At 40.4% G+C, this 26,684-nt stretch overlaps 1 protein-coding gene across 5 annotated transcripts in view; it reads right to left on the reverse strand.

The window, feature by feature from the left end:
• MID2 (midline 2) overlaps positions 1-26,684 on the reverse strand; it is a 101,857-nt gene that overhangs the window by 14,314 nt on the left and 60,859 nt on the right. For 4 of the 5 annotated variants that reach the window (XM_081792977.1, XM_081792976.1, XM_081792980.1 and 1 more), the window contains exons 4-7: positions 14,488-14,595; positions 12,696-12,844; positions 1,863-1,990; positions 524-757 (exon numbers count right to left, since the gene is read on the reverse strand). In XM_081792977.1, the coding sequence (XP_081649103.1) occupies positions 524-757; positions 1,863-1,990; positions 12,696-12,844; positions 14,488-14,595 (619 nt within the window). The remainder of the gene's footprint in view (positions 1-523; positions 758-1,862; positions 1,991-12,695; positions 12,845-14,487; positions 14,596-26,684) is intronic. The other variant, XM_081792979.1, reaches the window with a different exon arrangement.

Genomic DNA, 26,684 nt, shown 5'->3' on the forward strand with positions numbered 1-26,684 from the left:
GGAGGAGAAACCATAGAATGGGAGCCCAATGACTGCTTTTTGACCATCTTTCATCTTGCGGCCTGCTGACACATTTTTGTATTTGGTGTAATTCTTGAAGGAAAGGGACAAGGGGTACAGTGACAGAGGCAGGAGGCTTGTCGCTACAGTCGCCGATACAAATAGGTGCGTTAAAGGAAGTAGTAGTCTTTGAACATAGCATATTTTACCATGATAATGAAGTGGAAGAAGAGTCAAGGAGAGAGATGTTCACACACAGAGGATCAGCAATGATGGTGGTTTAGCTACCCAGGAATGAATTCTGAGCTGTGTTCTGACTCGGGGAGAGTGGAGTGACATGGAGTAACTGAGGAAAGGCTTAAGGATTACATAAACAAATGGGAGTGGCCCCAGTGACTGCCCAGCAAGGAAATACACAACTTGCTTGTCACCCATCAATAAGGTCTTTGCAATGCACTGGGGGAGTTTGCACTGTCTACGAAACACTGTGCTAAACAACCTAACATGTCTTACAAACACTTGCCTCGTGGCGCCCCGGCCAATCTTGAGCAGCTTACTGCTTCCTTACATTTCCTTATCTCTGGCCACAGGCCCCAACTACACCATGACTTACTGATGAAGTTAGCCTGGCCAGTGAATATGGTGTACTGAAGCTCATAGGAGCTGATGCTGAACTCATCATCCGAGATCCAGTGGACTGTAATGGTGTCATGGGAGGCAGTACAGAGTTCCTCTCGGATAGATGGTGGGTTTGGGGCTGTAAGGAAAGGTGGAAAAAAGGTAAAGGAAAGCACACTCTCCGTTCTACAAGTTTAACAATTGTTACCCTCGCTGCCCAACTCTACACCTCATAGAGAAGAGGCTGTCTTAATAAGAAGCTTTAGATAGCATATCCTGAACAACCTGAAGCCAAGTGCTAAGACTTCAAATTTCCCCAAACCGCTTTTGCTTCAGTGACAGAGACATTTTAGGCAAAGATATAAGCCTAAGGTATTGAACTGATTGCCCGGATGTCTACTCTGCCTGTACCAACACATATGTAGATATTAGAGCAAAGTGGTCAAATGGTTTTCTTACTGCATGACCTTTGGCCTATTGCTTTTTATTTTCAAATAAGTTTTATTATAGACTGTTGGCAGTATAGCCAAGTGCAAATTAATATTAGTTGCTTCATCTGTAAAATAAGGGATGATAATTACCTCATAGATTGGTTGTACGTATTTATAATATAAAATTAATATACAGTGTCTGGCGTAAAGGAGATGTTCAGTAAATGACAGTTACTTTAATATATTAGCCAAAATAATGACAAATGCAAGGCTATTTTATGTGTATATTTTTCTCATGAAATGGTCATTCGTTAATCCTGAAGGTATCCAACATTTTTCATAGGCTGGATGCACCCCTCATTTCCTAGAATTGTGTGCAAGCCAGATATTTCTTACATTTTTCTTCCTAATCTGCTAGTTTCTAAATTTCCTTAAAACCATTTGAATGGTACCTATCGCTATGCAGGAGATTCTTTAATATTCCATAATTGCCACTTGAGTTCTAACTCCCTCAATAACAAGCAACAATATATTACTGATAGGCTCGTAAGGAGAAATCCATCAGCAACGTCTTGTTTTTTCTTTACCTCTAAGTATAATGGTATACCCATCTGTCCCCAGAAATATTTCACACATCATCTCCTTTTCTGTTACGTGAACTAAAGTTTATTCTGTCTAAAAAGATACATGAATTGCCCTAAAGTTTATAAAAGCATTGTCATTATAAATATTGCTCTTTTCCGATTATCTTAAAGTAAGAGAACACCAAAAGAAAAGCATTTAAACAGGAACGAAACCACAGTATTTTCACACCTGTTAAATAATCTAGCCCCTCCAGCAGTTTCTTTTCTCTGGAAAAATCTAAAGCAAAGTTTTCAAAGGCATCGTTAAAATTGATGTCTGGAATCAGAACTTGAGAAGATGCTGTTGCCATAGCGACCCTGGAAAAGAGAAAAGTACATCAATATACATCAAAATAGGTGTGCAACCCTTATCCAATGTTTGATTTCTGGTTGAACAAGAAGAAAATAAAGGACTAGTAGGGCTTGATTCATTAAGTGAAAAATATCGTATCTATGCTTTTCCAGTGGGAACCATTTACATTTTAATCATCAGGAACCAATTAAGGGTTATACCATATTTATTCACATATGTTCACCCCTCAAACACACTCCCCCATCCTGTCTTAATTTTGAGAAGTAAATACAGGATTTTTCCCCCTCTGCATCATTTTCCATCTGGCAGGCAGCATCAAAACTAGACCTCTGAAGGCTTGGTAAGAGCAGTTTGAGAGATTTTTTTTTTCCTCCCCCTCTATTTTTTTATTTTTTTATGCTAATCAACAAGCCAGCATGCTGGGGCTGAATTACAGCTTTCACTTAAATACTGTACATTATTTGATCTTTTATAACATCTATGTTTAATTTTATTATTATTTATTATTATTATATAATGCTATGCTAGCTTTAACTCCCCAGCTAGTTTGATGCATCTCAAGAGCAGGTATTTTGTACCTCTTATATCTTCCACAGTTTATAACAGAGTATTGGACACATAGCAAATAAATAATTGTTGAGCGAATAGTGGAATGACTAACAGCAACACAGCTTCTAACATTTATTGAGCATTTAGTAGGTAGAAGAGACCATGCATGTACTTTACATACATTGGTTAATTTACTTCTTACTATAATCCTGTGTAGTAAATGTTATTTCCATTTTGTACATGAAAAGGACATGTAGTTTAAGTAAGAAATGACACATAGAAAGGTTAAGTAACTTGCCCAAGGTCACACAACCAGGAAAAGTCAGGAAAAAAGAAATATAACTTAATCCATGTTCATCAGATTCTAAACTCTATACCCTGAACCAATTTAGACCGTTTTTTTTAAATTAAGGTAAATTTTTATGTGCTTCAGCAATTCTTAACCATGATTACACATCAGAATTATCTTGGGGGAGTTTTGACCAAAACATACATGTTGAGGCTCTGTGACAGACCTTCTGAATTGGAGCCAATGAAGATTCTTGAGCACGCAAATGACACAATGGAAAGAAACATGAACTTGGCAACAATACGCAGGTAGAATGAAGGGAAGAGGCACTGGATGTAAAAAGACCAGAGAGGAAACTTTTATGATGAATTAGTTGTAAGGGGTTGAGGAGTTAAACAAATATATATCCTCATGCATGTGTACCTTGCTATACTTCTGCCAACAATAGCTCTTGGTTGTTTGTGAAATAGATGTTTTAGGAATAAACTGCAGGCCAGCATAAACAAATGAAAGGCTAACCCAGTATAATCTTAAAGTCTCACTCTTTAGGCTATTCTTCCAGGATTTGATGAGTAAGAAGAAAACAACCTCTTTAGGGCAAGAGTTAAGGTAGAAAATTGGCTCATGAAATTTATTCCTGACCTCCCCAATCTTCTTTCTTCCATCCATCCATCCATCCATCCATCCATCCATCCATGCAATACTTACTGAGCACAACTAATGTTCCAGGCACTGTGTTAGGCACTGGAGATACACAGCTGTGGTCCTTGCCTTCACAAAGTTCATAGTTCATGGAGGAGAAAGACATTAAATAGGCAATAGAAGTGCTGCTACAAAGGGAGTGTAACATACACAAGATCCACCTGACAAGGACTTGGGCACTAAGGGAACTCTCCCCAGAGGAAGTTTATGGTAAGCAATGACCTACACGATGAGTAGGAGTTAGGTAAGCAAGACTACATGGATGTGTGTGTGTGTTCTCTCTTGCCCGAAGGCTGGAGAATTAGCAAAGTCACGCAGAGCCTTGTAGGTCATGTTACAAACTTTACACTTTACCCGGAGAGCAATGTGGGCCACTGAAGCCTTTTTAGGCAGAGTGATGCTCAAATGTATGTTTCAGGTAGAGTACTCTGGCTGCAGTAATGGACTGGAAGGGGTCAAAATTGGAGGCAGAGCAGATTTTAAGGTGATCAGAAAGGAAAGTAGTGACAAGAGTGTAGACAAATAAAACAGAAAATCAATTCATACAACATGAAAATAAGTAGCCAACAAATATATTTAAAAGCCCAACTACTTGAGGAATCAAATAAATGTAAGATAAAATGAGATAGCATTTAAGATTATAACTAATGACAATATAGGAGCTTTTTATGCCTATATTAGGTAATGCCTCCATATTTTACCAGGACTGAAATTGACAACAAATTTTGAAGATCAATTTAGCATTAAATACCCAAATAGTTTAAAATGCAAATATTCTCTGACACCAGTTTTACTTCATAAAGTTTTTACTAAGGAAATAATTGAGGTGTATGCAAAGATACAACTGTTTAAGGGCACGCAATACACTATATGTAACCTAATTGTCTAACCATGGGGACTGAACTAAGTAATGTGTTACACATCAAAAGATGAAATACTATGAGGTCACTGAAAATCAGGTTATATGATACTATCCAATGACAAGGGGACACCTGGCTGCCTCAGTTGAGCGTCTGACTTCGGCTCAGGTCACGATCTCACAGTTCGTGAGTTTGAGCCTGGCATCGGGCTTCACGCTGATGGTGCAGAGCCTGCTTGGGATTCTCTCTCTCCCTCTCTCTCTGCCCTTTCCCTCACTTGCATGCTCTCTCTCAAAATAAATGAATAAATAAATAAATAAGTAAATAAATCAATCCAATGACAGGGACAAGTTCATGATATATTGTTAAGTTTCAAATGTAGGGTATAATGAAGTATATACAACATGACCTTATGTTTGTGAAATACATATTAAAGATAAATATTGGGATACTATACTCCCAAATATTAACAGTGGCTGGAAGGGTGAGTAAAAATGGCATTGGGGTATATGTAAGTGTGTGTCTGTTTGTGTTTCTATGTTTAATACTTTAAGCAAAACAACGTTACCTGTCTCTCAAGGCTCTGACCTCCATTAAGGACAATATAATAAGTGTCATTTGTAAGGGAGAAGGAATACTCTCCCAGCTAAAATTTGACTTTAACTGAAATCTTGGTCCTTAATATATTACAATTATTATTGGTGAGGAAGAATTTCAGACCCTATGAGAAACCATCGATGAAGATATTTAGGCTGGGCAGATAATTCTCAAGAGAGAAGAGAATGGCCTAAAACAAGAATCATAAAGAACACTAGCATTAAAGGAATAGGTCAAAGGAGATCTGCTCACAAAGGCAAAAGAAACCACATAGGTAGGGAGGAAACCAGGAGTGTTTATGGAAGCTAAGGGCAGAGAAATTTAAGTAAAAATCGTCAGTAGGGACAAGTGCTACTGCGTGATTAAGTAAGATGAAACAGTATGGGAAGACAAAGGAATGTCTATTATATTTAGCAGCAAGGTATTCATTTGGTGACCTGGAAAAGAACACTTACAATAGTGTGGTAATGGCAGAAGATATTTCGGAGAATTGAAGGGTGAGCAAGGATGATTAAATACAGTGGTTTAAATTTATGTTCATCTCGGCTCTCATGAAATACCACTGAGATGACAGTCAAAGAATAAAATGTCATAAACCCACAAAAACAATAAGAATGGAAAAAGACATGCCAGCAAGTAAAAGACTGTCAACAAATGTTGGGAAGCTAGAAAGGGATGGGTGAGTGGTACCCAACAACAGACCAGAGAAAGCTGGGTCAGGAAGCCAACAACAGCAAGCTGATGTTGTGCCACAGACAGTTGGAAGTTTGTATGAAGAGCAGCTAGACCCTGGATCCACTGAATCAGAGACTACTCCTCCCTCATCCTGGCAGGAAATGTGAGGTTTACTTTCCGCTGTACTAAAAGCAGTCTTAAAACCCCTAGCAACCTTTCCCTGCTTGGCTCCTAGAATGGTAGCAGCCAGGCTTAGTTAGGCCCCTCCCTCATCTCCCACCAGAAGCAGGAGATTGGTGGATTACTTCCAGGGAAAACTGACCCACTGAAGACAAAACACCTACAGACCTAACACTTGGGTCCCCTCAGTCAAAATCTGGCATGCCACCTTATTATTCTAGAGTGAAATTCACCAAGCAACAGACTGTTCCCATCCCCTCGGATCTTCTAGTCATCTTCTAGTGCTTAAATTCAAACAGGAAGGCAAAAGATTATCAGACATTTAGGGAAAGTCAGAAAGTGAAACAAACTAATAGAGAAAAGGCACTTGGAGGACCCAAAACAATGCAGAATTTAGAAGAAGCTTTTTAAATGTTCACTCATATCTCCAGGAAGATAAACAAGAAACTTGCAACACAAAGCAAGGACAGAATGCAAAAAAAAAAAAAAAAAAAGAAAAGAAAAAAGAAAAGAAAGAAAAGAAAAGGAAACAAGATGAAGAAAGAGCACTTATAAATGAAAATAGGAAGGCTGAAATTAAAATTTTATTTTTTTTATGTTTATTTTTGGGAGAGAGAGAGACAGAGAGAGAGAGAGACAAAGCATGAGCAGGGGAAAGGCAGAGACAGAGACACAGAATCCAAACCAAGCTCCAGGCTCTGAGCTGTCTACACAGAGCCCAACGTGGGGCTCAAACAGCAACCTCAAGATCATGACCTGAGCCAAAGTCGGATGCTTAACCTACTGAGCCACCCAGGCACCCCTGAAATTAAAATTTTAACAGAAGAATTGGATGAAAAATTAAGGAAACATCTTAGATAATAGAACAAGAAGACAATGTTGTAAAAAATAGTAAAGAAAAGGGGCACCTGGGTGGCACAGTCGGTTAAGTGTCTGACTTTGGCTCAGGTCAAGGTCTCACAGTTTATGCACTCAAGCCCCACATCAGGCTCTGCGCTGATAGCTTGGAGCCCGGAGCCTGGAGCCTGCTTCAAATTCTGTGTCTCCCACTCTCTCTGCCCCTCCCCAACTTATGCATGTGTGCTCTCTCTCGCTCTCTCTCTCGCTCTCTCTCTCAAATAAATAAATTAACATTTTTTAAAAATAGAAAAGATTTTAAAACAGAAAATCTAGGGTGTCCAACACCTGACTAATTAGAGTCCCAGAAACAGAGAAGAGAGAAAATAAATGGGAGGAAATTATTAGTGAGTAATATAAGAAAATCTCCCAGAATGAAAAGTCACTAGTCTTCAGATTGGAAAGAGTACTTCATGTCCAACAAAAGTGATGGATAAAAGACCAACACCAAGGCATATCCTGGAGAAATTTCAGAAAAACTGGGTTAAAGATAAGACCTTAAAAGCTTCAGATTTTAAAATATAAATCATATTTAAAGGTCAGGAATCAAAATAGCAGTGAACTTCTCAACCCAACACTGGAAATTAGGATACAACAGAGCTATGGCTTCAAAATTATAAGGGAAACTTATTTCCAGCCTATAAAGTGTGATAATAAATTTTAAATATTTTTGAAACAAAAAGTTCTCAAAAATTTACATCCCATGTACTCTTTCTTAGAAAACTATGGGAAAAAAATTGTTCCAACAATATTAAGAGGGTAAAATGGTACATGAAGGGGAAATCCAGAAGAGCTTAATGGAATCCCTAGTTAAGAACACTGAGGGGTGCCTGTGTGGCTCTGCCGGTTAAGTGTCCAACTTTGGCTTAGGTCATGATCTCATGGTTCACTGGTTCAAGCCCCGTGTTGGGCTCTCTGCTGACAGCTCAGAGCCTACAGCCTGCTTTGGATTGTGTGTGTGCCTCTCTGTCTCTCTCTTTCTCTGTCTCTCTCTCTTGAAAATAAATGTTAAAAAAATTAAAAAAAAAAAAAAAAAAAGAACACAGGGAGTTCGGGAGACTAAGTTAGCTGGAGTTTAAAGGGCAGAGTACCAGAGAGGAAAATACTGCACAGAGAGAATTCTGGAGACCTTCTGAAGGTTCCCCTTTAAGTATTCAACAAAATACTAATTGACACATGCACATGAGGAAACTGCCCAAGGCCAAGGAAACAGCACCAAAAAAAAAAAAAAAAAAAAAAAAAGATGAAAGGGAACAATCCCTGGTGCTTACAACAGGCCAGGAATGGTGTCTGTTCCCAACAGCCAGGCTGGAAAATCTCATGATGCATGGTGCACTCGTCAGAGTACTCAGAAACATCTTGCCTCACTAGTGTGGAAAAATTCCCCTTAGACTAAACACTGCTCTGATTCCAATGAACAAATCTTAAAAGCAAGACCCAAGGGATCAAGATATTTTCAAGTGACTTAACTGTGTCCTAGAACAAAGCTTAAGAACATTTATAGAGGGGCGCCTGGGTGGCTCGGTCGGTAAAGCATCCGACTTTGGCTCAGGTCATGATCTCACAGTTCGTAGGTTTGAGCCCCGCATTGGGCTCTGTGCTGACATTTCAGAGCCTGGAGCCTCCTTTGGATTCTGTGTCTCCCTGTCTCTGCCCCTCCCCTGCTCACTCTCTGTCTCTGTCTCTCTCAAAAATAAATAAACATTAAAAGATTTTTAAAAATTAAAAAAGAATATTTATAGAAGTATAATATATGGCACCTAATAAAATTCATAATGTCTGACATCCAGTCAAAAATTATCAGATAGGAAAAGAAGGAAGAAAATACAACCCATAATGAGGAGACAAAGCAATCAATTGAAACTGACCTAGACCTGACACAGATGTTAGAACTAGATATTGTAACGGTTATGATAACTGTATTCCATGTTTTGTCCATGTTTTGATTTTAATGATTTTGATTTGGTGATTTTGAGTACAGCTGATACAAAACATTACATTAGTCTGAGGTATACAACATAGTGATTTGACAAGTCTATACGTTATGCTGTGCTCACCACAAGTGTCGCTACCATCTGTCACCATTCAACCCTATTACAATATCTTTGACTTATATGCCCTATACTGTGCCTTTTATTCTTATGAATCATTCATTCCATAACTGGAAGCCTGTATCTCCTATTTCCCCTCACTCATTTTGTCCATCTCCCACCCACTTTCCCTTGGCAACCATCAGTTTGTTCTCCATATTTATAGGTTTCATTCTGCTTTTTGTTTGTTTATTCATTTGTTTTGTTTTTTTAGATTCCATATATGAGTGAAATCACATGGTATTTGTCTTTCTCAGTCTGAATTATTTCACTTAGCATTAAACCCTCGAGGTCCATCCATGTTGTCACAAATGGCAAGATCTCATCCTTTCTATGGCTGTGTAATATTCTATCGTGTGTGTGTGTGTGTGTGTGTGTGTGTGTGTGTGTGTGTGTGTGTGTGTATACCACATCTTCATCCGTTCATCTATCAATGGACAGTCAGGTTGCTTCTATAGCTTGGCTATTGTAAATAATGCAATAAACATAGGGGTGCATATATCTTTTTGAATTAGTGTTGTTCCATATGTTCAAAAGCTAGAGGAAAGGCTGAATATGTTAAGTAGAGATATGGATGATAAACAAAGACCCAAACCGAACTTCTGCAGATGAAAACAATAATATCTGAGATGAAAAATACACTAGAGAGATAAATGGCAGATTAGGCATTACAGAAGAAAAGGTTAGTGAATTCTAAGACATATCATTAGAAATAAATGAAATACACAGAGAAAAAAAATGGCTAAAATATGAACAACACATCAGTGAGCTGATAACTACTTCAAGCAGCCTAATATACATGTAATTGGAATCTGCATAAGAGAAGAAGGCAACATAAAAAAATACTTGAAGAAATGATGGCTGAAAAATTTCCAGATTTGTAGAACTCAATTGTTAATGTCTAAATTTGAAGAAAATAGCAATATAACGATGCTATTCAGAAATGTAAAGGTAATGCCAACAGAAATACCTAATGGAAGGGTGCCTAGGTGGCTCAGTTGGTTAAGCATCTGACTCTTGATTTTGGCTCACGTCATGATCTCATCATTCATGAGATCGAGCCCCACATCGAGCTCTGACCTAGCAGCACCAAGGCTGCTTGGGATTCTCTTTCTCCCTCACTCTCTGCTCCTCCCCTGCTTGCTCTCTCTCTCTTTCTCTCAAAATAAATAAACTTTAAAAAAAAAGAAATACCTAATAGAGTTGAAATTGCTTGCCTTTGTTGGAGAAGTGTAGACTTCCTGGGTTTTAATCCTGCCTCTATCCCTTAATAGCTGGGTGATTTTAGGCAAGTCACATAACCTCTCTGAGCCTCATTCTCTCACTCCTAAAATGTGTATAATAATAGTGTTTATCTCATGAGGTTTTTATAAGGATTAGATGAGTTAATACTTATAAGGCCTTAGAATAATGCCCAACACAAAGTAAATGTTAAATATTGTTATTATTGGAGAGCAGAAATTGGGAGTGAGGAGAAGATTGTTATTTTTTTGCAATATGAATGTTAATAATATTTGACTTTTTAACTATGTGCAAGTATTACTTGAATATAAATAACTTTTAAATGTTTAAGAAGAGGGATGCCTGGATGGCTCAGTTGGTTAAGCGTCCAACTTTGGCTCAGGTCATGATCTCGCGGCTCATGGGTTTGAGCCCTGCGTTGGGCTCTGTGCTGACAGATCGGAGCCTGGAGTCTGCTTCGGATTCTGTGTCTCCCTGTCTATCTTCCCCTTCCCTGATCACACTCTCTCTCTCTCCTAAAAATAAATAAACATTAAAAAGTAAATAAGTACATAAATAAATGTTTAAGAAGCATAAATCAGAGGTGAGGAAATGGAAAGACCTTCAAGAATTTTTCCATAAAGGGGGCACCTGGGTGGCTCAGTCGGTTGAGTGTCCAACCTTGGCTCAGGTCATGATCTCACAGTTTGTGAGTTTGAGCCCCACATCAGGCTCATTGATATCAATGCAGAGCCCACTTCATATCCTCTGTCCTTCCCTCTCTCTGCCCCTCCCTGTCTTGTGTACCTGATGTCTCTCTCCCTCCCTCTCTCTCTCTCTCTCTCTCTCTCTCTCTCTCTCTCTGTCTCTCTCTCTCTCTCCCGCTTTCTCTCAAAAATAAACATTAAAAAAGGAGTTTGCCATGAGGGAAAGAGAGAGATATGGCAACGGCTAGAGTAGGTAGGAGGTAGAGGAATGTTTTAGATAGGAGAGACATGAATGGATTTTTAAAAGTCCATGTGAAGTCAACTAGAGAAAGGTAGAAATTGAAACTATGGTAAAAAGGAAGCATGTGGCACAAAGCACATGTCTTCTATTATAATCAAAAGGGAGGGGGAACTCATGGATGTGGATGTAGATATGCCCCCCAGCTTGGCTTGAGAAGCTGAGGAATTTGTCATTTCTTACCTACCGCTCTCTCTATAAAAATAGGATGTAAAGTCATCTGCTGAGCATGAGCAGGAAGGTGGCAGGGTCGGAACTTTGAGTTGAACACAGAAAATTTGAAATGGCCATTATGGAGACAAAGCAGAAAGAAAGCTGACCAAAGCAACACAGAAGGATTTCAGGTCAGTACCGAGGGCCCAGGGGAGATTAGAAGCCATAAATTTGCGATGCAGCAGTACCAACCTCTTTGATTATTGAGTTTTCTCCCCCAGGGTTCTGCAACTCAAACATAGGCATGGAAAAGGTGAGAAGAGCTGGGCTGCTTCATGGTTGGGGGTCTTACCAGGTTGGTGGGATAAAAAGACAGTGGGGCAAGGGAACTGGGTACACAGAAAAGAGAGTAAATAGCTGAAATGAGAAATCATATACCCTAAATAGGCCAAAGAAAGAAGTGAAGACAATAGGTAGCTGGTAGATAGGAGTCAGGCCTTAGAGGTCCCAATGAAGTTGAAGAATGGATGTACTGGAAGAAAAACAAACAACCGTAAGTACAGAGGTTATAGTTAGAAGGTGGGATCTTTTAGTTTATTCTGAGTGATGGTGAGGTTCAGCATGTGAGCCATGGAAGTAGGTGGATGAAGGGGAGCAGAGGTGAGGGTCACTGGAGGATGGGATGGCAAGGAGCCAGGAGATTAGATGGCTAGAGTATTAGATGTGGTCAGCTGCCAATGTCAGCTGGCATTAGATGTGGATGCCGCCAATGGCACCCAGAACAATGGCAGAAGCAACAGAAAGGAATACTGTGAACCCAGAGCCAAAGTCTCCAGTAAATGAGAGAGAGAGATAGGAGGAAGTCAGATTTGCCTAATGAGCCCCTGCAGCCCCTCGAAGCCTTGGTGATTGTACTGAGCAATGTTTCACTTTCATCTTCAGATTCTTTGCAAATGGTGTATAGATGGCCTGCTAAGTATTCATGAGTTTTCTGAAATTGTATGCAAGATTCTGTGTGTATATATCTACTATGCATTTTTTTCCTCAGGTAGAGGGCTCATGACATTCATCACTCTGTCGAAGGAGCCATTGATTAAAATAAAAGCCTAAGAATTACTGCTCTAAAGGATCTGTGTGATGGATAACTAAATGAAAGCAATGAGAATCGCACAAAGATTTAGGAAGAGCACACACCTATCTCTGTGGCCAAATATTTCTCTGGCCCTACGCTAACATCAACATAGAAAGCTCTAGCACGGAGTGGGCCACGAAGAGCTAGGGCACAGCTAGGGGCCATGACTGGCTGGACACTAGAGGAACAGATGAGCTACACAGAGAAAAGGGTGCCAGAAATCCACAGGGCAATGAACCACTGAGGCTTCGTACCTATCTGGTGGTGGCTGCTACATACATACATGCCTGAACGGAATTAAGGGACTTCAAGCTGCCCCCTGTTCATAAGAGCAGGCGCATAAAAAGAGACGGAACTCACCTCTCAGCGATATTTTTTGCAGACTGAAGAAACCGTGCCTGGTCATTTTCTTTCAGGATATGTTCAGCTTGGTTGATGAGGACTGTTGACCGTTCAAGACACTGGCGGCAATTAGCAACCTGCTGTGCCAACTTTCTCAGCTTCATTACCTTCAAGGAATGAGCCAAAGAAAAATGAGATTAAATATCCAGGGCTTAATTAAAAACTATAAAACAACATGAAGGAGATTTGCTGCAGTGATTCTAAAAATAAGGCCTATTGATGTCCCAAGGTCCCCATACTTACCACTCACCTCCTCACCCTACCCTCTACATCTGTCTTGCCAGCCCCTCCTCCCACCTCCAGCCCACTTACCCACATTGCATATACACCCAGTCATATACTGTAGATCATTGGCCTCCTCCTTTTTATTGGTAACATTAATTTTTCTGATTATAAAAGCAATGCATAGAATATCACCATAGAATATTTTGAAAATAATAAAAGTATAAAAAGAAACCCCAGCACCCAGAGATCACCACTGTTTACATTTTATTGTCAATAGCTTTTCACATACAAGTTTAATAAAAAGTAACTCTTTGTTCTTTATGAGTAGCTACATTTCTGTGTATATATTTATCTATGTATCTGTATGCATACCTGTGTGTTCACAGGCCTGGGGTCACAGAAATTTCAACTCCTGTGTTAGCTGGACCCAACCATCCAGCATGGCACAAAGTATTGATTATCACTCCAGACTCTCATAACTCCTCACATTGTATACACAACATGAACTTATTATAATCACTACACTGACCGGCAGACCAATAAGCCTAAAACCATAGAGACGCACGGAGGCTCACACCTGACCTTGACTGTGCTTCTTCAATTCCCAAGCTAAAAACCTGAACGTCTTCTCTTTCCCCTTCATCTTTGTAGCTAATCAGTTAATGATTCTCATCATTTCCTTTCTAGTAGTGCCTGTTATGTTCTTCCTTTCCATTTGTGCTGGTGCTTCCCTGGTTTAGGTCTTCATCAACTCATACCAAAAACCATTCCATGGGGTGCCTGGGTGGCTCAGTTGGTTAAGCATCTGACTGCAGCTCAGGTCATGATCTCACAGTCTATGAGTTCAAGCCCCATGTCAGGCTCTGCACTGACAGCTCAGAGCCAGGAGCCTGCTTCGGATTCTGTGTCTCCCTCTCTCTCTGCCCCTCCCCCACTCACACTCTGTCTCAAAAACAAATAAACATTAAGAAGTTAAAAAAGAAACACTCCATAAGCCTCTTAACTTGCTTCTCTTACTTCAGTATCATCCTGTTCTGATCTATCCTGCATACCTCTGCCATATTGATCAGTCTTCTCCCTTCCTAAGAAACTAAAATGGTTTCCCAATGCCTTTTAGATTAAGCCCAAAGTCCTTAATATTAGCATACCTGGTCCTTCCATAATTCTGACCCTCATTTCCACCATTACTTTTTTTCTTTTTTCTTTTCAGGTTGACTTATAACACATTCAGTAAAGCACCCACCTCTGAAGTGTAAAACTCAATGATTTTTTTTTTGTATATACAAACACCCATGTAACCACCAACCTGGCCAAGATATAGAACATTTCCAACACCCCAGAACTGCCATCATTTTTACTGGATTCATCGCACAAGGTCAAACATTGCTTCTTCTTTGCCTCCCTCCCTACCACCTCCTTTCTTCTTATTTTCACGATCCATGTTCACCCTGGAATCATCAGGAGGAAACTCTGACATTTGTAAAGTCAACTCTGCCTTGGTCTCACTGAAGCGGCTGTGAATTACCTTGGTCTCTTTGATTTTGACAGCAATCATTTGCTTCCTCTGCTGGATGATCTCTACCAACTCGTCACATTCTTCCATAAGTTTTGCCTCATGCATAGCAGTATTCACCTGCCAAGAAAGTCCAGAATATTACACAGTGATTGCTGCCTTTGTCCCCTGCTGCCTCTCAAAGGTTCGGATTGACAGCTAAGCATGCACAACTTCTTCCATACCTCCCTCATAAGATCCACTCCTAGAAGAAGGGTAGAGATGATGATATTAATGATGCAAGGGCATTGAAGCACCACAGATAGGAAACTCTCCGGCCTCTGGTAGATCATGATGGTTAATGGAAGGCTGGGCAGAAGGACAGATGAGATGGGGGCATGTTATTCCCACTGTGCAACTCCCTTTACCCCAGCACCCTGTTCTCCTGCTGTTCTTTTGAAAAGACGGTAAGGAGATTTAAGTATGTTAGGAAAAGAGGATCCCTCTCCACAGGCACAGTAATATTGAGATAACATCGCCAACAATTGATTTCTACCATCCTAAAACAATGGTTTCGATTTTCCTTGTTCCCTTCTAATTCTAAAATGTATGAACGAGGGATGCCTGGGTGGCTCAGTCGGTTAAGTGTTCAGCTTTGGTTCAGGTCACGATCTCACGGTTCGTGGGTTCGAGCCCTGCATCAAGCTCTATGCTGACAACTCAGAGCCAGGAGCATGCTTCAGGTTCTGTGTCTCCCTCTCTCTCTGCCCCTCCTCTGCTCTTGCTCTGTCTCTCCTTCAAAAATAAATAAACATTAAAAAGAAAAAAATTTAAAACATATGAACGTGCAGCTATAACTTCACATTAGAGAAATGCATGTGTAGCTATATTTTCACATTTTTGCCATCATGCGTTAGTAGATACCTCTCACCTTAGGCTGTCCAGTATCTGAATACCTCTTCTATTTTGGAATACTGGCTACATCAAAATATCTCCACTGCAAAGTCAGAGTGGGGTTGTAAAAAAGAAAAGCCACCGTTTTTCATTGTCTTTCTGTATCCTGATTTCTCCTTTCTCCCATCTCTACTACTATTGACATTAGATGATAGGAAGTGCCCAGCAGGACTGAACTGAGAGTGGGCATCTCTGGGTTGCCCAAGTGGAAAAGCAAAGGAAGGGGAACTGACTTATGTCATTTAAGCACTTAATGTTCCAATGCTTTATAGATGCATTATTTCGTGTAATTATCATAAGCACTTTATAATATAGGAGCCACCTTTATTCCCATTCCACAGATGGAGAAACTGAAGCTTGGACAACGTGAGTAACTTGCTAGTCATTGGTAACACCAGAATTCAGACTGAGTTCTGTCAAGTGAAACCCCTGGCCTGGCTGGGTGGGTGGACGAGGCTCAGTTCCATGTGAGCAGCACACAGAGCAGTCACACAGGGAAACACAATCATTCCAAGAGTCTACTCAAGGATCCTTTACCTACTCCAAACCTGGCAAAATGCCTGTCACTGGACCCTGCTGCCTCCTCTCTTGCCCTCGAAGGTCCCCGCTGGCCAATTTTTGGTTGCTTATTTAACTGAAATAAAATACGCTGGTGGTATTTCAACCTTATTTCAGTTTATTTCCACTTTCCAGAGGGAATGCCATAATGAGAGCTTCCATGTATTGGGAATAAACAGTCCCACTCCGGCCAATGTAATTTTTTTTTCTCAGACTCCTCACCCCTTCCCTAAATTGGATCTACATTTCCAAGGCAGATATGTCACCCTTGCAAGAAACTCCCACTCATGTGAGAACAGGAGATTCATCTAGTGCGCCCTGGATCCGTGCTTAGAGTATCTGTCAACTTTAGTTCCCATTTATAATTTCCTTTTGAACCTGCTGATGATGTAGGACACAATGGTGTAGTGCCTTGTTTCTTTATAATTTAGCCCTTGGGCCAACATAACACTCAATATATGCTAGGCACTACCTCAATCAGTTTACATACACTTGCTCTCTCAATCATCAAAACAATCCTCTGAGGCAGGTACCAGCAGCCACATTTCATAGATGGGAAAACTGAGAACAGAGATACTCAGTGACTCACTCCAGGCCACACACCTAGTAAGTGGTGGAGATGGGATTTGGACCCAGGCAGTCTGACACTATAGTCCATACCTTTCAAACCATCACACTAGACTGCCTCCCCAGGCTAATGTAACAAAATTCCTGTCCAGTTTCTGACAACCATCACCTCTTTTGCTCCATCCATCTTTAAAAAAAATATTTTAAAGTTTATTTGTTTTTGAGAGACAGAGAGAGACAGAGAGACAGAGAGAGAGAGAGAGAGCAGGGGAAGGGCAGAGAGAGAGGGAGACACAGAATCTGAAGCAGGCTCCCGGCTCTGAGCTGTCCACACAGAGCCTGATGAGGGGCTCGAACCCACAAGCTACGAGATCATGACCTGTGCTAAAGTCGGACGCTTAACCAACTGAGCCACGCAGGTGCCCCCATCTTTATTCTGTTATCCCATTCTCTTTAGTCACTCCAGGTCACTTGTTGTTCCCCTGGGGTGCCACACACCCTGTGCCTTTCCTTGAGACTTCATTCACTTGGAAATTCATTTCCCTATTAGTTTATTGAACAAACATCCACCGATATTTCCAGGCCTTGCTCCAAAATCATCACTTCTGTAACTTTTTCTCATCTGCTTGGACCAAATGCATCCCCTATTTATGCTATCATAGCACTGTATATATAATTCAATTATACCATTTACTACCTTATACTGTAGGAATTTGTTAGTCTGTCGTCCCCACTCAAACATAAGTTCTGGAGGCCAGGGATAGTGTCTTATTTGACTGCATCTCTAACATAGTGACAGCATACAGTAGATGTCCAGTAAATATTTGTTGTATTGAATCAAATGGGGGTAGGGAGTAGCTCACTGCTTGCTAGACATGTCTACTTGGTTACTTAAGTTACCTTAAATTCAGTATGTCTAAAAACAAACTCATCATCTTCCCTCTACATCTGGCTTCCACCTCTGATTTATTTTTTTCTTTCTTTCTTTCTTTCTTTCTTTCTTTCTTTCTTTCTTTCTTTCTCTTTCTTTTTCTTTCTTTCATTTTTGCTAATGCTATTATCATTACTGGAGTTACTCAGGTTGGCTTACTTCTGACTTCTACTTCTCTCTCAGCCCCCACATAAATTCACAACAGTACCAAAGTCCTACTCTTTCTTTTCTTTTCAAACTCACTGAATTTATTCTGGCAATACAATGAGGCTCTGAGCCAAGGAATCAATAAGCTGAAGCCCTTATCACCCTTTTGGACTGTTACTGTAAAAGCTTTATTAATTCATTCCCCACCTTCAGGATCTTTCCTTTGCCACCCACCCTCATAACCCATCCTATACATACCCTGAAATCAGGAAAAATCATCACCATCTTCATCATCAAACATGTATGAAGCATCTTTTGTGTGTAATACATTACATTCAGGCCCTGCGTTCAATAAACTTGTAATATTTAATGTTGTTGTTTTTTTTTCTGAGAGAGAGAGTGCAAGTGGGGAAGGGGCAGAGAGAGAGGGAGACAGAGGATATGAAGCGGGCTGTGCACTGACAGGGTGACAGCAGCAAGCCTGATGCAGGGCTTGAACTCACAAACTGTGAGATTAAGGCCATGAGCTGAAATTGGACATTCAACTGATTGAGCCACCCAGGTGGCCCAATAAATTTGCAATCTGAACAGGGAAAAGCCGCATGCATATAAAACAAACAAGTCAAGGTAGCGTACCAATGAGTGATGTAGAATATAATCTACAGAAATTGAAGGGAGAGATTGCTCTCAGGGGGGAAGTGTAGAAAAGATGCCTGAATGCAGTGGGACTTGAGACTTAAAGATGGATAGGACTTAGATTTTAAAGGTAAAAAGGAGAGAAATCTTGAGCCAAGATAACAAAATTGAACCTTATTCATTAGACAACATGGTATCTTTGAAAAATATTTTTTGGGGGAGGAGGGTAGGATGGTGAGAGAATGACTTTTTAAAATACGTATATTTTGGGGGGAGTGCCTGGGTGGCTCAGTGGGTTAAGTGTCTGACACTTGATTTCAGCTCAGGTCATGATCTCCTGGTTCATGGGATTGAGCCCTGCATCAGGCACTGTGTTGACAGTGCAGAGCCTGCTTGGGATTCTCTCTCCCTCTCTCTTTGCCCCTCTCCCACATGCATGTACACAAACTCTCTCCCTCTCTCCCTCTCAAAATAAACTTAAAAAAATAAAAATAAAAAAATACACATTTTTAAATTGAAGTATAGTGGGCACACAATGTTACATTAGTTTCAGGTGTACAACACAGTGATGCAACAACTCTATATGTCATGCTGTGCTCACCATAAGTGTTGCTACTGTCCATCACCATTCAACACTATTACGATATCATTGACTATATTCCCTATGCTGTACCTTTCATCCTCTGTGACTTATCCATTCCATAACTGGAAGCCTGTACCCCCCCGGCACTCCCTTTCACCCATTTTGTCTATACCCCCCATCCCCTCCTCTGGCAACCATCAAGTTAACTTTTTCTTAAAAAAGATGACCTGGGATTGATTTGATTGGGGGTAATGGTAAGCTGGGGAAGCAATTTAGGAAATGATTTTGATGTGAACAGGGTCTAGCCAAAGAGGGTAACAGGAATCAAAAGGAAAGGTCAAATATGAGAAGCACTCCCTCGCTTGCAAAACTTCAATTAGACAGCAAGTTCCTTGAGGAAAGTTTTTATGTCACTTTGTTTCTCCTGCTGTAACAGGCACAATGCCTTACACACAACATTTACTGATTGACTTAGTAAATGAAAAATCAGAATAAGAATGACAAACATTAGAAAATGTACTATGGTAAACACATTTTGTACAGAAAATGTAGATTGAAGTGAGGGAGCTAGGGTGCGGTTTGGACAGTTGCAGTGGGCAAAATAAAACAGCCAGGCACAGGTAGCAGAAATTTGGCTGAAGAGGCAAAATCCCAAATGAAAGGTAAAGCAGTGATATTAAAATTTTTCCATGTCAAGAAGCAGCCCAAAAGAGTAGTTTCCTTGAATGTTTTCCGAACAGGAAATACTCCAGGGTAAAACTGTCTTCATGATGTGAATAAAACATCTCAAATTGCTTGGAAGGTACTTGAAAGCCCTGGTATTTTCCCTGTCTGCAGTTTTCCTTGAAAATGCACTGACATATTTCACTTGTTTATTAACCCTTAGTTGAAAACAACCAGGCTTATCTTAATAAGCACTTTTGGTTGGTTGGTGGACAGGCAGGTTGGTCTGCTGGTGGGAGATTCCACATCTTTATTTGGCCTTTGCTCTTTGGTTTGGGTTAGTGGGTTTGACAGGCTTTTCATCTGTGGAAAAATCTATCCTCCCTGAAAACACCATTAGAGTAATCTTGGTAACCTGCTTGTATAAATCTCTCCACCCCCCAAAAAGGGCAATTTTTGCGGGGACATGGAGGAATTTTTGATGTTTAAGACTGACTCTCAGCAGGAGTCTTCTAAGGCCCAAGCCCTAGGGAACACAGGCCTCCCTATTAGGTCACCAGGTCCGCTTCCTGCTCTGTGCTCTTTTCTTTCTTCCAAAAGGCAGCAAGAATTTGACTTGCACGTTTTTATCCAACTGCCCATCTACTGTTTCCCAAAGTTCCTTCCTACTTCCCAGCCAACAGATTAAACCCACAGTCAGACCTAGTCTTCCCTAATCCCCACCCTTCCCTGACACAAACACACACATCCCATTAGAAGGACTCTAATGCTGGTCACTACAAGGAAATAAGTATATGGGAGTTCACAAAAGCCACACGTTGCAAAGGCTTAAAAGAGGGCACAAAAAGTTATTTTGGCAATTGTTTCTATTCTGTATTGAAATGTAAATGGACTAAACCTTTTTACCCTGAGCTTCTTTCAGCGAGCTTATTTGATAGTTTTCTTGGGCCAACTCCCACACGCTTGTTCTATAGGTCTTTTATTCTTGGGTTCAAAGTGCATCAGCCTTCCCTCCACCCATCCCCATGAGAAACTTCCTCACTCACACACTCTCCTCAGCTCAGTCACATCCATCAGTCATGCGGACGACTGCACAAGAGTTCAGAAGGAGCTGGGATTTCCTGTTCAGGTGGAACAGCATGTATGAAGTAGTGGATGAGCCCTATACCCAGACTCAGGTGAAATTCATTTATGTGGTAATAGCACACCAGGTTGGCATCTTCATCTCAGGGTCCTCCACTCTACAGTCAATGCCATCCTAGTTCATTCCCTGAAATCTTCTGCCCAAATAGATCTCCCCACAAGAAGATTTTGAAATGCCAGCAATAAGATCGTTGGGGGAAGTTTTTATCAGCAAACATTTATTGAGGGCCCACACTGTGTACAAGGCACTATGTGGGTTCCCGTGTGGGACAGAATGATGCAAAAGACTTCAGCTTCTGCCTTCAAGGTACTTACAGTCTAGTGGAGAAGATGAGTGCGAATCAAACTAATTACAATTCAAGGAAGAGCAGAACAAGCAATATAGCAGAATACAAACAAAGCTCTTCAAGGGCACAGAAAAGAGAAAACAAAGTTTGCCTATGGCAAAGGACAATCAGGGGATTAGAGGTTTCATGTAGCTGAGCTGGTCCTGAAGGATGAGCAAGACTTGGACGCACAGAAATGAGGTTTAAAGAGAGAATTCTAGGCCAAGAGAAGGATATGAATAGCATGAACAAAAGCATAGGCGGGAACGTAGAGGATGTTTGGATAAAGCAGATCATCCTGACAGGTGCAAGGGAGGGAAATAAGGCTAGAAACGGAGGTTGCAGATATATTATGGAGAGCTGCGCTGTCATTCTGAGCCTTCAGGTGTACCTGGATAAAATTTCAGGATCTTAAGACTGTAGCAACATCTTAACCATCGTTAGCTAACACACTAATTGAGAACAAGGTGGAGAGGAAAGGCAGGCACAGTACTCAAGGAAGTGGGAAGGCACAGCAAATTTCTCACTCCCCATTATCGCCCAGGGCAGGTCAGGTGACCACCAACCCCACCTTCTCAGACTCCACAACATCAGAGAAAAGTGGCTGAGGTGGGCTGCCTTCAGTCTGCAAAGTCACGTTCTGTGCAAAGGAAATGAGAAGGAAGAGTGAGAGGTACATTGGCCGTCTAATGGATTATCAAGGAGTTGTTATGAACAGCTTTGTCACCTTACTGTGCTGCAAAGAATTCATTACTCTCTTAAAATGATGCATTCAAGAAAATGCAATGTTCTCTGTTTCTAGGAGTTCAGGTTTATTAGATTCCCTGATTATAGTTAACAAGACTGTATTGCATGCTTGAAAACTGCTAAGAGAATAGATCCTTAATGCTCTCACCACACAGACTAAAAGACAACTGTGAGAGGTGGTGAATGTGTTAACTAACTTTATTGTGGTAATCATTTTGTAATCTACATGTATATCAAATCATCACATCATACACCTTAAATTTTCGCAATATTATATGTCAATTACATCTCAATAAACATGGGAAAAAATAAGAGGCCACAATGTTTATGAAGCAGATATGGCACCTACGATGGCAGCATCTAAGCTAAGGTGCCTTTTAAAATTGATTTATTTACTTTTGAGAGAGACAGAGACAGCATAAGTGGGAATGGGGCAGAGAGAGAGGGAGAGAGGGAGAGAGAGAGAGAGAGAGAGAGAGAGAGAGAGAGAGAGAATCCCAAGCAGGCTCCACACTGCCAGCTCAGAGTCAGACATAGGGCTTTAACTCATGAAACTGAGATCATGACCTGCACCAAAACCAAGAGTTGGACGCTTAACAGACTGAGCTACCCAGGCACCCTAAGCTATTAATCCAGATCACACTAGGTCAATATCACACACACTCACACACGCGCATGCACACACACACACACACACACACACACACACACACAACCACCACCACCACCACCCCAGAGCCCTTGTATCAGGAAGGTTCAAAAGTATAAAAGGAAAAAGAAGACAAGACCATCTTTTCTTGTTTTCTAAAGCAAAACAACACAGTATTTCAAAGATGGTCCTGACAGCTTTACATAAAAATAGGTAAATGAAATAGGTCTGTTTTTCAAATGGATTTTATCTGTTTCTTTAGGTTTGGGGGGAGGGTGATCACTTAAAGTTCTGGTGGATATGCAAAATTATTAATAGGATTTTTAGGCCCCCTTGCTGGAGTAGCTACAGCTTAGGAGGAAAAAAAATTACTGAGGCAGAGTTAAGCAAACTTCTGCCTCAGTGCCCAAGTTAATTTTTTTGGCAGAGGAGTGGGTGAGGGGTTTATAGCGGTAAAGGTGGGTGGGGGGTGGGACTATTGAAGTTAGAAACGGAGTGTACATTGTGGGGAGGTGGCAGCCAGGCCATTTCCAGAAGTGTAAGAGTCCTAATATGTTGCACTCAGGGATCCATGCTGTGGGAGGCCTCTTGACAGACAGACAGTGACTGGCAGACACATTTCCTGCAATGCAACAAGCACTTTTCAAATTGTTTCATATATTTTAACTCATTTATGTATCCTATTAACCCTCTGAAGTTGGCATTATTATCATTGCCATTCTACAGAAGAAAGTGCGAGATGTAGAGGTTATGTGACTTGCCCAAGATCATATAACTAGCACATGGCAGAGCCAGGATTTACACCCAGGCAGTCTGGCTCTTGTCCACGATCTAACCATTGTGTGTGTGTGTGTGTGTGTGTGTGTGTCCATATGTATATGAGAGAGAGAGAGAGAGAGAGAGAGAGAGAGGCAGAGACAGAGAGACTATGCTCACATAGTTCTTTTCATCTCAGAATTGGCTCCCAAGATAATCGCATTCCTTAGACGTAAGCATTGTAAATATTTTGTAGAATTACTTCCTGACTTTTGAAAAAATATATAGGATAAAAATGTATACAATGAAACATTTAGAAAATATGCATCATGCACACACATACATATGGACACACACGCACAAATTCCGTGTTTATTTTACTCTGAGTGTAACTAACAACAATACTAGCAACAGAAGGAGTTCGTTCCATATACATGACATAGGAAGGACCCTGTGCCATGTGGCAATTCTGTGTTAGTTTTAAAGGCCTTTCTCCTCAGGTATCAGACCTCCAAGCCTTTGTAGCATTAAGATTAGTTACTTTCTGCAGCACCTGGGTGGCTCAGTCGGTTAAGCATCTGACTTCAGCTCAGGTCATGATCTCACGGTTCTTGAGTTAGAGCGCCACGTCAGGCTCTGTGCTGACAGCTTGGAACCTGGAGACTGCTTCAGATTCTGTTTCTCTCTCTCTCTCTCTCACTCACTCTCACTCTCTCTTGCTCTCTCTTGCTCTGCCTCTACCCCACTCACACACACTCTCTCTCTATCAAAAATAAATATTAAAATAACTTCTAAGATTAGTTACTTTCAAACCCATATTCTCTTTCCACACAAGGGAACTGTTTAGAACATGCAAGGAAACAAGTGAGAGAGGAATAATCTAGGCTTGTAGCTGGTATGCTACTTGTACAGCTAGAAGCTAGAAGTCCTCTATGAAATAAGGTAGAAACCTCCTTTTTATCTCTTCAGAACCACAGAATTGTTAGATATGGAAAAGACTGAAGAAATCATAGGTTCCTAGCCCCTCACTCTACATATAGAAATTTGAGTCCTAGAAAGAAGGGCTTACCTAATATCATTCTACCGATCAATGACAGAGCAAGGCTGAAGCCATATCTTTCATGTTCTTTTCACTCTGTGAAGCACAGCACTTGCTTCTAAACTACTCTGAAGACCTAAAACTCTAGATTCCACCATAGAAATATGAACATTTATGTCTACAGAAAAAAGTACATGAAAGTTCATTAACACCTTATTTTATTATTATTTGTTTTTAGTTTTTAAGTAAGCTTCACACCCAGCATGGAACCCAGTGCGGGCTTGAACTCACGACCCTGAGATCAAGACCTGGGCTGAGATAGAGTCAGATGCTTAACCAAATGAGCCACCCAGGTATCCCAATAACACCTTTATAAGTATGAGCCAAAAACTGGAAAAAGCTGAAATGCTCTTCAGTGGGAGCATGTATAAACAAATTGTAGAACACTGGCAATAAAAAAAAATTGAAAAACTATTGATACACACAACAACTTGAATGGATCTCAGGGGCATTTTGATTAGGGACATAAGCGGATCATAGTATGTTATACACTTCATGTTTCCATGTACATAACATTCCAGAAATTATAGTGAAGAAGAACAGATCAGGGGTTTCCACGGGGGCAAATGTGACTATAAAAAGGTAGCACAATTAGTTTCTTGGGGGTGATGAAACTGTTGGTCTAAGTATGATGGTGATTACACAAATCTATACATGTGATAAAGTTCACAGCATTATGAGCCCTCCCCTGCCGCCACAAGGTTGAGGGCATGTAAACCCAGGTGAAATTTGAATGAGGTCTGTAGTTTGCTTGGTAGAATATTACACCAGTGATCCTTTCCTGGTTATGGTAGTTATGCGATTATGTAAATGTTAACAATGGGAAAGAGTAGGTGAATCCTTTGTGGGAACTCTCCATATTATTTTAGCAACTTCTATGTGAAGTTAAAACTTATTTCAAAATTTAAAATAAAAGAAAGAAAGAAAACTCTAGAAGTCCCATAATGTTTTAGACAGATCTGATGAACCAACATTTATATGGTTTTCTGAAGTTATAACTATGTTTTAAGCAGGCCTGATGAACCAACATCTATGTATTTTTCGGAGTTATAACTAATATGTATCCAGATGCTCAAGTGGCATCTCATTTCACACCCCACTCTATACCCTAGTCTACTTTTTCCAATTTTATTAATAAATAATTGACATACATCACTGTAGAAGTTTAAGGCATACCAGCACGATGTTTTGATTTACATATATTGTAAAATATATGTAATTATCCCAATAGGTTCAGCTAACATCCATGTTTTCATTTAGATAGAATAACAAGAAAAGGAAAAAAATTGTCTTCTTGTAATGAAAACTCATAGGATTTACTCTCTTTACTTTCCTATACATCATACAGCAGTGTTAGCTCTAGTCATCATGTTGTACATCACATTCTTAGTACTTATTTATAACTGGAAGCGTGTACATTTTGACCACCTTCCTCCAATTTCCACTGCCCTCACCCCCTGTCTCTGGTAACCACAATTCTGATCTCTTTTTCTGTAAGTTTGGGGTTTTATTTTAAGTTTATTTATTTTTAGAGAGAAAGAAAACACTAATGGGGGAGGGGCTAAGGGAGAGGGAGAGAATCCCAAGCAGTCTCCAAACTGTCAGCACAGAGCCCAACACAGGGCTCGAACCCACAAACCGTGAGATCATGACCTGAGCTGAAGTAGGAGGCTTAATTGACTGAGCCACCCAGATGCTCCATTTTGGGTTTTTTTTTAGATTCCATTTGTGAGATTATATAGTGTTTGTTTTTCTCTGACTTATTTCACTAGCATAATGCCTTCAAGGTCCATCTGTGTTGTCACAAATGGCAGGATTTCCTTGGTTTTTATGGCTGAATAATATTCTATTGTATTATATACCACAACTTCTTTATCCATTCATACATTGATGGGCACTTAGGTTGTTTCCATGTCTTGGCTATTGGAAATAATGCTGCTATGAACATAGGGGTGCAGATTATCTTTTTGAGTTAGGGTTTTCATTCCCCTATTTCCCGAATACATCTGGATCATATGGTAGTTCTACTTTTAATTTTTTGAGGATCCTCCATACTGTTTTGCATAGTGGCTGCACCAATTTATAATCCCACCTATTGGGATTATACACAAGGGCTATACACAAAGGCTCCCCTCTACTCCACATCCATGCCAGCATTTGTTACCTTTTTGATGGTGGTTTTTCTAATAGTCATGAAGTGATATCTCACTGTGGTCTTAATGTATATTTCCCTAATTACTAATGATGCTGAGCATCTTTTCACGTACCTGCTGACCTTTTATATATCTTCTTTGGAGGAATGTCTATTCAGGTCCTTTGCCCATTTTCTAATTGGGCTATTTGGGGTTATAGGAGTTCTGCTATGGGGTTATAGGAGTTCTTTATGTATTTTGGATGTTAACGCCTCATAAGATACATGGTTTGCAAATATTTTTTTTTTCATTCTGTAGGCTGTTTTTTCACTTTGTTGA

This window comes from Panthera onca, chromosome X, assembly GCF_046562875.1.
Source record: "Panthera onca isolate mPanOnc1 chromosome X, mPanOnc1 haplotype 2, whole genome shotgun sequence".
Lineage (NCBI taxonomy): Eukaryota > Metazoa > Chordata > Mammalia > Carnivora > Felidae > Panthera > Panthera onca.